At 42.7% G+C, this 12,637-nt stretch overlaps 1 protein-coding gene across 1 annotated transcript in view; it reads right to left on the bottom strand.

Annotated features, from left to right (window-relative positions):
- Positions 1-2,781: 2,781 nt before the first annotated feature.
- The window catches only part of cntn2 (contactin 2), a gene marked incomplete at both ends in the record, with an annotated part of 44,983 nt that continues 35,127 nt past the window's right edge, over positions 2,782-12,637 (bottom strand). The window contains 5 exons of the mRNA XM_083660971.1: positions 2,782-2,891; positions 3,635-3,803; positions 4,510-4,622; positions 9,515-9,701; positions 10,598-10,713. Of these exons, the coding sequence (XP_083517097.1) occupies positions 2,782-2,891; positions 3,635-3,803; positions 4,510-4,622; positions 9,515-9,701; positions 10,598-10,713 (695 nt within the window). The remainder of the gene's footprint in view (positions 2,892-3,634; positions 3,804-4,509; positions 4,623-9,514; positions 9,702-10,597; positions 10,714-12,637) is intronic.

A 12,637-nucleotide genomic window follows, 5' to 3' on the forward strand; every position in this document is an offset into this window, starting at 1 on the left:
CCCTATTGTTAAAAAGCAAATTATCTTTCACATTTATCAAGATTTACTTTCCTGGAAAGAACATCCATGCCGACCTGGAGAGAGGTTGATGAATCTATATCCAAAGCATTATGCCTCTGTTTTCTAATACAACGGTTACATTTTGCAGGGGAATCCTCTAACAAGCTGCCGTCAATGCCAATGCGCGAGCAGACCCCGGACGGCGCAAATTAGGTGAATGATGCAAAATTTCACTGTGTGAAATTGAGTCTAAAAAAAAAAAAAAAAATGTGCGTGGTCAAACTCGTGTGTAGCACGATTTTTCGCTCTTGGTGTGAATACTACCTAACTGGGTGTTCACACTGAATTCGATTTTGCTAATTTACGCGGCAAGATTACATACAATGTCAATGCAAACGTGTGAGTAGACCCCTGATTGCACGAATGAAGCGAAATTTCGCTGCCCAATGATGCGAAATTCGCCTCATTCGCTTGAGTTGAAATTTTTCAACTTTGGCAAATAATTTGTACGGTCAACATAACGATACACTTTCTATCTGAGGAAATGTTGCATACTATAGCTTTAACCAAGAATGACACATGATGGTTCTTCTTCGAGTCCGTAGCAATCTCAGATGTCGTTCTGCCAATATCGGGCACAGGCCACAGCTGATGGGGAAGGTAACATGATGGTTATGTTGCCCATCTGATTCCAATTCATCAATCATTAGTGGCGGCTGTTTAGCATTTTCCCCCTCTCTTAACAATAATAGAATATCAAACCACACATTTAATTTCCTTCAGGTTTTTGGACTTCGCTCAATCGTAATACTGTACTGCATGGAAACAAAACAAATTCTTTTCACATGCAACATTTTAAGTGCTCCATTGACTTTGCTAATATGCAAAGTGAGCAGGGTGTAGAAACAGAACAGTTCTGAGCAAATCAAGTGAAACATAAGGCAACAAACAACAAAAACAAGTATAAACGCTTTTTGTGACTTTTCTTAGCAAAAACTTTGACAAGCTGACTATGAAGCCAGTTTCATGTTCATGAATCAGGACACAATCTGGTTGCTAGCGGTTACATCCTTTCTTGTAAACGTAATGAGGAAGGCATGTTACATCAGAAGGGATACAATATAGCAATAACTTCACGATAACACTGTACTTGCTGATAACCTTGGTGATCACCTGACCTCTTAATAATAAGCTGCTAGTTACTCATCACTTCTGCCCTGGACACTCCTCTCACTGCAAAAGTCCTACTGGATATAAGCATTTTTACATTGGTGTCTGAATTGTAACAATGCAGGCACACACAAAAACGTAAACAAAGAATTGTTAAATACGGTAGTTTTTATCCGATTTTAAGTTCCCTTAAAATGAAACATAAATGATAGAAAATGTAAACATTCATTTGTACCAGTGACATTTTTCTGTAGTTTTGCGATAATTACAGCTGAAGCAAAAGACACAAACAAGCATAAAGACAAGAGCCGAAAATCAACAATATAAAAGTTCCTCAGTGCTTCAATGAACATTTGACTCTTACCCCGTTTTTCACACTGCTAGCAACACAATCGGCAAGTCAGCAGAAATCCATCGATCTGAGGACAGTCGGCTGATATGTGGACGGTCACCGAGCTTGTTGTCCATTCAAAGTCAGACATTTCAATTAGGAGGTTGTAACACACCTTCTGTGTTCCAGTGATCCAACTCAGAAAGACCAGCGACGAAACACGGATGCTTTGCCAAGTGCAACAGCTAATGTTATACCAATTATGTTGGCAATGTTAGGTAGCTATTTATAGAATGCTAGCAAATTTACATTTCAATTGTATATGTTTAACAAATTACCACACCGTTGTTTTGGTAGATTTATGGTCATACAATACTGAAAATCAAACCCATTTGTCTTTTGAGGATGATGAATTAGCTCTGGTAAAAGTAATGGTAACAAGTCAGTCCTCAGATACCTGTATCTTCAAATCTTGCCCGAGTTTCCAACTTGGGATTCTGACTTGAAGGTCCATTACATTTATCCTAGTAGGAAGTCATCATTTCTGAGTCTTTTCGACATCTCTGGAACATTAAGCTATAAAGTAATTTGATAGATGTTTGTCTTATGTTTATTTTGGATTAATGCGATCTAATTACCACTTGCTAGCTAGCTATGTTAACTCATCAAAACAGCATCACATTATTGCAATACCAAAACAATGAAAAATACAGAATTAAAATGACATAAAAATACAGAATTTGCCTGTTCTAAAATTCTAAACTTCTAAATGGTTCTAAACCCTCTAGCCCCGCCCACATGGGTCAAAATCGAGCGACATTATGCACCAAGTTGCTAGCAGTGTGAACAAGCAGACAGCCATCATATGTAGGTACTGTACTGTACATAGGTTATACATGAATAATTTACACCTGAAGTCTGTGTCTCGGGAGCTACAGTCGGCTCAGGTACAAGAGAAGCGTCAGCCACAAATGTGATGGTCCCCATAAGGCATGGTTTCTATAGACACCGGTACATGAATACACAATCAGATAATCTGCCGTCCCCCCAGTTCAGCCCCCCAGTTCAGTCCCCACAGACACACGTACAAAAAAAAAGACCCTCTTTGATTTTCTTATAAAAAAATGAAACCCCCGACCCTCCCCAACTCCTCAGTGCTACAACCTTTCCTGGCCCCTCCCCCGAGCGCTGGAACCCACCCCCTACTCAAAACACAGGCTGAGCCATGTGACCAATACGGTCAAGACTGTTAAAAAGTCATGTCCCGGGTTTGGCTGTGATCACAGGCACATCAACCCAACAAGAGCCAGGAGAACTGTGCCTGTGAGAGGATGGAGTCCGTGACTGGACAGTAAGGAGGAGGCATCATTCTGTACCATCATTCCAGTCCCTGGGGGAGAGAGAGAGAGAGAGAGAGAGAGAGATTAAGAGACAGAGAGAGATTGAGAGAGAGAGCTGAGTCTGAGTAAGAGAGACACACCGGCACGCAAATGTTTCCGACTAGCCTGTCATGTCACTGCAGTAGCTCAGTGATTCTCAACATGGGGGCCGGGGACCCTCAGGGGTCCTTGAGGGCATCCCAGGGGGTCCCCAGCGAATTAGGGAATAATTTATTTCTCTGCTTTTCAACAACTCTCTCACTGAGGGAAAAAATACATATTTTTCCTGTCACCTGTAGTGCTATTTACCCATCTATCTCATTTTGTGTTACTTGCCTGAGTTTTGGAGAGATCTGCCTCAGGATTTCTGCCTTAATTCTCTTCAATACAGTGGAACTGGAGCTACTGTAGTTCCTACATGAAACTGCAGCTAGAGCAGCAGCTAGCTAGCAGCTAGCGGGTGTAGTTTGGTCTAAAGAAAATAGTCCCTACATGAAACTGCTCACAACAAGGTCTGTGGATTATCTTGAGTAACCAGGTCATTATTTCTGGAAAGAGACATTGTTGTTGAGTTTTTTAAATGTATTTGTTGGTGCTTTGAGCACCACAAGTCAAGTGCCATCCAGTTCCATTGTATTGGAGAGAAGGCAGACATCTCTAGGGCCGCTATCTCCAAAACTCAGGCAACTAAGACAAAACGATCTATATGGCTAAATAGCACTACAGGTGAGAGGAAAACATCTAAGTTTCTCACCTGAGTCCCGGGACACGATAATCTCATGCGCTGCCCCATCGCCGCCCTCACCCCAGGAGCGGATCTCCAACACGACGTAAGCGTTGTCTTTGGGCAGCGGCAGGCTCACCGACGTCTTCCCTTTGTCCAGAACCTTCAGCGCCGTCTGGCCCTCATGCTTGTACAGAACCTGCCATGCAAAGGACAGTCAATATACAATTTAATTCAAATCTTAATATGACCAAAGGATGAAACATATTTTTGTAGTATCACCAACAAAAAGAACACCTTACTTTATGCAGCATGTTGTTAAAAGTGATAACCTCCATGCTCTAATGTCCTAGTTTCAGCTAACTTTGAAAACTCTAACAGCATTAGCTATCTTTTGATGATTCAACATGTTTTCCTAGTCCACAAACTAGAACAAGGCAGGTGTACCTGAACATGATTTTTTCTTTATTGCTAGTCATAGCTCATCTGCAGAGGGGCTTACAAGTGGCCCTGCCCGACTTATCAAAAGCAAAACTAGGTATACGCAACCGAACTAATAATATTATGCACATAGATTTGTAACAAAAGGTCCCACATATACAGTACAGTACATCTACATATACAGTAGAACCAGAAAATGGTTCTTAAGGGCTTGTACCATAGGGAAACTCTTTTGGAAAGGTTCACTATTGTGTACCATGCTCATTCTCAAATAATACATAAACTCCAAACCAGCAATATGAAAAGCACGTTTTAAGAACCAAACACGCACGCGCACCTGCACACATGCACGCACACACACACACACGTGCGCGTGCACACACGCACGCACGCACACACACACAAACACACACCCCCACCCCCACATACACACACACACACACACACACACACACAGCACTCACTTTGTAGCCCAGTACAGCAGACTCGTTGTGCAGGGCTTTCACATGGTCCCACCTCACCGTGACCCAGGAGCCGTCAGTCTTCCAGGACACATTTCCTGGAGGACGATTAGGAGCTGAAAGAGTGGAAGAAGGGAGATGAGATTCAATTCAAAATCTGTTTCATTCTAACCAGTTAGTCAATAAAAAGGAGGGTAAACTATGACCTCCAGGCAGTGATCCTCGCAAGGCAAACACCCACCGATAATAAGACAAAAAAATCCATGACATTTTCACAAAGGCCTTCATGTTAAATATTTGATATTAATACTGTTATAAAGAAGCTATTAGTTTATGCAATAAATCTTCATGTCAGCCTAAATAAAGGTGGCAAACTCCTTTGCACACATTAAAGCTGCTGTGATACATGTTTGTTAAAATAAGTGTTAAATAGTTCTATATAGAGAGCCCCAGGGATGACGTATTTTTGTAGTCGGAACGCGGAAGTCCCAGACTTCCTGGTTCTTCACTGTTTCTGCCTATGGGATTTTTGAATGGGTTTTTGCTGCGATGCTTCAAATAAGGTCTCTGGGCAACGCAAGCTTAATCAAACGCGAACCAGTGTTCAGCCGGATAATCTTAACACATGAAGACCACTTTTATGAGTTTTGAAGCGTAAATGCGAGCCTTAGAAGTAAAAAGCTTGTGCTAAGCTAATCCAGAACTACACACATAGGCTTCCACATCACGTCACCACTCAACTGGAGTGTTGTTGATGTGCTGCTGTGCACTGATTACCCCGGGCTGAACCAGGTGAGGGAAACAGAATTTCCCTGTTCGTCCTTTGAAGTGATGACATTATTGACGTATAATATCCCCGTCGACTCAACAGTGTAGTCCCATTTAGCCGTTTGCTAGCTAGCCGCCCTTTTAACAGCATGTAATAAACCCTGACAGATCTTAAAGTGCTAAACGTCCCATCAGGCCTTTGATATGGGCTAATAACTGCTTTGAAATAGTGAATAGTATGAGTGGGGAAATAGTCTTTGGCATGCTGTCTTGCTAAGGTCACAGAGGTGAAAACCTGGAACAACAGAGTGGAGTCCGAGTCACTGTTAAAGCCAAAATAAATGAGGCACTTCACGGCCACACTAAATATAATACTCTACAAATACAGTATGTCTTCTTCTTCTCTCACTTTTATCAAGCTCTTCTTCCCGGGTTTTCCTGCTATAGGAGGAAATAGAACAAGGAATGTTGACCAACTGTTTTCCTTCTTGCAACATACAATTCTCATATAGAGAGGCAAAGTGGAACGTCACTTCCTGCTTCAGCACTGTACCAGAGATTTCCAGCCACCATTTATTTTCCCATAAACATTTTGTAAAATGCTTACAAAAATAGTTTTACTGGTTCAAACCAAACGGTTCAGATATATTTAGAAACAGGAGAGATCGCATAACATTTCACTCGGACCAAAACGTAAAAGAATGTGTTTTGAAGAAAATATTTATTTCGATCATGTTGTTCTTTAGTTTTGGTCCCAGTTAAATGTTCTATGGTCTCTCCTGATTATATAGCGTTAGCTGAACGGTTTGGTTTGAACCAGTAGGCCTAAAACTCTTTTTAAAACTCTTTTTATAAGCATTTTACGAAATGTCTATGGGAAAATAAATGGCGAATGAAAATCTCTGGTACAGTGCTGAAGCAGGAAGTGACGTTCATTTTGGCTCTCTATTGACCGGACATTGATTCAAGACTGGTCAAGCAACACGGCTGCACAGGATGACCTTTGCTGAGAGGTCGTCCCGCTGTGAAAACACGTGCGTGACGCGTCGCGTTTGGAAGCTTCGACATTCTCCTCCCTTCTGGCTGCTCATTCCAGCCTGGAACTCAGTATCCTATTGATGCATATCATAAACACAAGGCATTACAGTTATGCAGCTGTTGCAGCCTTAATGCAATATCTTCCTTATTTTACAGATTTTATATGTGTTGTACCAACTGTGAATTGATTTCTGTTTAAATATTTAATTGCTAGTTCCTGAATTTGGTAAGAGCATTGCTTCTCAGCCACCTGATGAGGCAAGGGCTAGTCTTAATTTTTTATTTTTTAGGCAGTCATGTTATGTGATTTGATTTCAATGCAAGCTACCTGTAGCACCAATGTACTTTGAATGAAGTCACTTATTTAGTTTACCCGAAAGCTAGATTATTTTAATATGAAGCATCACTTTGGTTGAAAACTGTGAATTCAACACCTGCTATTTATAAACCAACTTTACCTCAGATTCCTCAATTGAACCACGGCGTTGCATGTTTTGTACAGATGCAAAACCATCAAACCAGCCACAAAAGATTTGCTTGCTTTGTTAAAAATAAGTCTTATTGATCAGATATGAGTGTCTTGTCAGTCTGAATGATTTTGAAATGTGACAATTAGACTTGTTGTTTGTAGGTTGTATTTGGTATAAAATGTTGCTTTTATTATTATTATTATTATTATTATTATTATTGCCATATAGTTTACATTACATCTACTGGGATTGATTTTTTTAACCAGTGTATGTAATGGATTGTGTTGTGTTGGTTCTGTTGCATCTACTTGTTAATTTCACCAGCTGGTTGATTTTCCCTCCTGATTGCCTGATTGGCTGTGTGAGTGGGTTCCAGGTGTGTTGTGTGAGTACTTGATGAGATTGGGTCAGGTGCCAGCGGGTGATTGGTCGGTGTTGGGGATGCCCAGCCTTTAAAAGAGAGCAATAAGCAGACACAGGTGCGTTCAGGGGCCGTATCCCATCCTACTCTACTCTCAACCAGCCACATTTCTGTTGGAGCTGCAGGAGCAGGCTGCCGTTTAAGGTAAGATGCTGTTTTTTGGTTTTCTCTTTTCTTCTTTAGGTAAGCTTTCAATTCCTAGTGAGTATTTTTGGCACAGGCCTACTCTGAAGCCAACCCTCCAACTCAAGCAGCTCAGCTTCATCTTATTTGTTATTTAGAACTCAGAATTCTTGTCCACAATCTGAGTTCTGAGTTCTAAATAAGATGAAGCTGAGATGCTTGAGTTGGAGCGTTGGCTTTACTAACTAGGAAGTGAAAGCCTACCTAAGGAGGAAAACTGGAAGAAGACAGCATCTTCACTTAAACAGAAATGGCCGCCTACTCCTAAAGCTCCAACATAATGGCTGGTTGGGGGGTAGAAGAGGATGGGATATGGCTTCTAGCCCACCCCCTGGGGGGGGTGGGGTCCTCTGCACGGAGGGGCCTTGCTGTTGCAATGTGATGTAACTAATTATGCACACACCTTTAATTTCATTGCCACCATCATATATGAAAACACACATTTTCCACAAGAATAATAACAAAATTATAATAAATAAAAAAATTACAAAAAAGGCTGAGATGGAAAGTCAGCCTGTAAGGTGTTTATTTAGTGGTTATTTCTATTTGTTAATTTCACCAGCTGGTTGATTGGCTGTGTGAGTAGGTTCCAGGTGTGTTGTGTGAGTGCTTGATGGGTCAGGTGCAGCAGGTGATTGGTCGGTGTTGGATTTCCAATAGACCCTTTGAGGTGGTAAGGCAGGAATCAAGAGATGTGCCAGGCACCAGCTTTACATCTGCCACCTCAAAATGGTTGCTGTGAAAGCCTATTCTGAGATGGACTTGAACATGTTTCCATTGAAAGAGAATGAGCCAATAAGGTGGTAAAGGCAAGAACACGCTGGGTGTTTAGAGGTTTTCGCCTCCATTAAGACAGTTCCCCAGTCTCATAAATCTCGTAAAATTCATCGGAAAAAGCTCCCCAACAGATACAAAAACAAGAGTATGTGGTTGATGTACATACAAAGAACTGCCACGATCGGATTTGTGAAATACGCATTTAAATCTTGATTTCCTTCTCCCTGGTTTCTACTCTGACAGCATGAGCTCGCCTCAACAGAGGCAGCCAGACTGCGGGCAGTCCACCCCCAGTAGTCCAGTAGGAACAGGGCTCCCCATGCACCCCAAAGATATATTTTTCTAACAGTTTTTTGTACTCTTCAAGGTGTCTCTAATAAAACACATTTTGTTGTTACCCCGTTGAAATAGTGTCCCATGTTTGGCGGCCATCTTTGCGGGCATATTGCAATGTCTGATGAAAATGGATAAGGGGTCATAACTTTTGAACTAGACGGAGGTTGCCTGATTCCAGTAGAAGCTGGCCGGGCCGCTTAAACACTCATAAAAGTGGTCCTCATGTGTGAAGATTATCCTACTGAACACTGGTTCACATTTGATTAAGCTTGCGTTGCCCAGAGACCTTATTAGAAGCATCGCGCCAAAAACCCATTCAAAAATCCCATAAGCGAAAACAGTGAAGAACCAGGACTGTTAGCATCGATGATTTCCGGACTCGTTCCTGGGGCTCTCTATTCTGACAGCAATCACTGATATAGAGTGTTTGCTCAGTAACATGGTGCTCCCAGTCCCTCTGCTTAGCAGGAAACAGAAGAGCAACTTTTCTGGTTACATCCCTCTTTATCCAATAGGAGAGAGAACTCTGCAAAGAGGATTGAGTCAACATGGTTCTCATTCCCAAGTAGTCAAATACTTTTGGTTTTGGGTTGGTGTTCTGTTCTGGATCAGACCACCAACACAAAAAACATGTGTATAATGGTTCACTATTCCCCATGTAGTGTTTATCATATAGTGAACTATATGGGGACCGATCAACAAGGTTCGGACACTACCTCACTCTGTTCACTATAAATTGCAGTGCATTGTGGGTATTTTATAGTGGACTATATAGTGAATCAAATTAACAGCTGAGAATGCGGGCACTAGTAAAAAAAAAATGGCGAACACACTATATAGTCCACTATTTCTGTAATAGGAAACGGGTTGGAACAGGGCTAATGTGTCAGCATTTGACTACTTGGGAATGAGAACCATGTCAACTCAATCCTTCGTCCAGAATAGCGTGTGAGCCGTACGTGGCCTCCTGGTGGTGACAGCTCTATTGTGCATGTAGTGTATGTGTGAGCCGTACGTGGCCTCCTGGTGGTGACAGTGGTGCGTGGCGAGGGCGGGCCGGTGCCGGCGCTGTTGTAGGCCAGCACAGCAACGTGGTATCTGGTGCTGGGTCTGAGGCCCGGCACCCGCGCTGTGCTCTCCAGGCCCGCTGTCCGCACCCGGTCTGCTGCCGCCTCGCGCTCGTGCTGCCGCCAGTACCGGATCTGAGGACACACATGAGACCGTTTGGTACACTTATTGTACACTGACAACTGACATTACTAAAATAATTGATTGGAAAGAACTGCAAAACTATTAACTAAATTCTTTATTTAAAAAATATTATAGGCAGAGGTCAGTCATTATTCATATTATGTAAATATATAACATGGTTATTTGTTTAATTCTTAATTAATTTTAGTTAATGCCTAATTTTCTATAGAACTACTTGATTATTTCATGGTTCTTGTCTTGGAAACAACAGAAGAAGTTGTAGGAACTTACAACTACCATTGAACTCTTTCTCAGTTTTTGCTGTAATAAGAACATCATTTCATGGTTCTTTCAGGGAAACTTTGTTAAATAAATCAACAATTCCCTTCTCGGAAATTGTGGACCCTGGAAAATAAAGCGTTCTCTTTGACGTTAGTTTTTTTAGGTCACTAGTCCAGGGTTTTCAGCCGGACTAGTGACCTCAATAAAACAATGTGCTTAACTTTCCCCACAGACAACAGGCCTGACATGACAACACCATGACAACAGCAGCCCGGCACTAATAAAGTGATAAACAATATGATCAGTCTGGGGATCAAAAACAATCAAAGCTTCAGAAGGCGGCCTTATGACACTGATTAAACCTAATAAATGGATTATGGCTGAACATGAGATCTGCTGGTGCCGGCCAGAGTGCCATTGTCCCAAATACCTTTGTCCTCGAGACCAAGGTTTGACTTTGTTTTTCTTTGCTGTGGCTTCCAGACAAAAGCAGACACTGCCAAACACTCTGGTCAGACATGTGGTCAGACATGTGGTCAGACATGAATGGGGGCATCAGGGAACAAATGCCCTTGAAATGTCATAAAAGAGGGTACAGGGACAGAGAGGAAGAGAAGGTCCTCACCTCGTATCCTCTGAGGATGCCGTTGGCGCTGAGCTGCTGGACTGGTTCCCAGGACACCTGGATCTCGAAGGCGCTCAGCGCCGTGGCGTTGAGATGTGTCGGTCCGACCGTGGGCTCTGTGAAGACACAGAGGGAGGTGAAGGGCTCAGAATACAGCAGACTGTGTGAAAGTCACAGAGCACCATTTCATTCACTTCATTTCCAGTCTTCTACATGGTGGAGGAACTCAAGAGAAATTGCAGGATTCGTTTTTCCCACTCGGAGATTAGTGTTCAAGAGATCCACATGGCTCTGTTCCATTATCTTTGTCAGGAGTTTGGCACTGAAAAGCTGCTGCAGGCCGCCATGACACCTCGCCATGACACCTCGCCATGACACCTCGCCATGACACCTCGCCATGGCACCTCGCCATGGCACCTGCCTGCAGCAGCTTTTCACGGCTCCACATCAGCATCACACCTCGCTCTGTGTTGCCCGGCGCTGCCCTGACCCTGCTCACAACTTGCATTGACTTCATGCTTGGCTGCTTGCGTGCTTGAAAAATAGACCAGACGCTGAAACACTATTATGGTACCATTTTGTTTGTACTTTTGTTTAAAAGAAACACGCTGTCAGTGCTGTGGGAAGCACATCCATTCCCAATGTTATTCATGTTTATGACATTTGAAATATCAATTCATGAATGTGGTGACTATGGTATACTCCCAAGTCATGGTTGCCCTCTAAGGGTGACAGCAAATACTGCAGGTAGGAAAACTGGCTGAGTAGTTAGTGTAGACAGGGCCGATTTTACCAACGGGCTTACCCGGGCTGAAGCCCGGGGCCCGGGACATCAAGGGTCCCCCCAAAAAAAAAAAAAATTTTTTTTTTTTTTGGGGGGGACCCTTGATGTGTTTTTTTTGGGCCCCCTGTCCAGGGTCTTCGCAAAAAATGTTTTTTTTACTGACGCCATTCAATTTTTTTTGCAGAGTAATAACATCCACTGTGAGAGGGTGTCCACCCGCTATGCCGACCACTCGCAATGCCGACCTTAGGTTTAGGTGTGGGGGGTGGGAGAGGTTAGGTTTTGGGTTAGGGTCTGGGGGAGGTTAGGTTTAGGCGTGGGGGTGGGAGAGGTTAGGTTTTGGGTTAGGGTCTGGGGGAGGTTAGGTTTAGGCATGGGGGCTGGGAGAGGGGAGGTCGGAACAGCGAGAGGTTGGAACAAAGACATGGACCCCTGTGAGAGGGCTCCCGAATTTGTAGATGAAATAGTGCAATTCAAAGAATTCATCAAAAACAAAGACAATAAAAGTGTGCGGCACTTGCTTCAAATAATAAGGAAGAGGAACCTGTCATCAGTTTTTCCAAATGTGGATATTGCCTTCAGGATTTACTTAACTCTCCCTGTAACAAATGCCTCTGGAGAGCGCTCCTTTTCAAAACTTGGGCTTGTCAAGAACAGGATACGGTCTACAATGGGACAAGAAAGGCTCACCCACTTGACATTGATGTCATTGGAAAGTGACATTGTTAGAACATTGGACTTCACCACTCTAGTCAAACGCTTTGCCACGGCAAAAGTCAGGAAGAAGACATTTCAGGTACGAACAGACTTGAATACTGCTTGATTGATTTGTGCAATAATTGTGAGAATGTGTGTGTGCACTGTAATAATAACAGCAATAATAAATACTAAATAATAATAATAAAAGTGCTTGTTGTGACATCTCAGTGGCAATGTTTTCTTTCCAATCAGGCTGTTTATGAAAGAACATGATGGCTAAACCTACAGTTTGTGTTTGTAAGTTAGAATGCTGACAGGAGAGCAGGTGGTGACATGAAAGTTAGTGAGAAAAGGAGAAGATACTGAATAATGACATCACAACAGTATAATCCTAATGTTGATTTAAAATGAGATATTCCTTTAAATACGGCTAAAAAAGGTTAAAAAAAAACACTAAAAAAAAAAATCGGCGGCCGCCGAAGCCCCCCCTTCCGCTTGAGGGGGGGGCCCTGCAGAGATGAATAGCCCAGGGGCCCATGAAGTGTAAAATCGGCCCT

The sequence above is a fragment of the Poromitra crassiceps genome, assembly GCF_964638095.1.
Source record: "Poromitra crassiceps genome assembly, chromosome: 25".
Lineage (NCBI taxonomy): Eukaryota > Metazoa > Chordata > Actinopteri > Beryciformes > Melamphaidae > Poromitra > Poromitra crassiceps.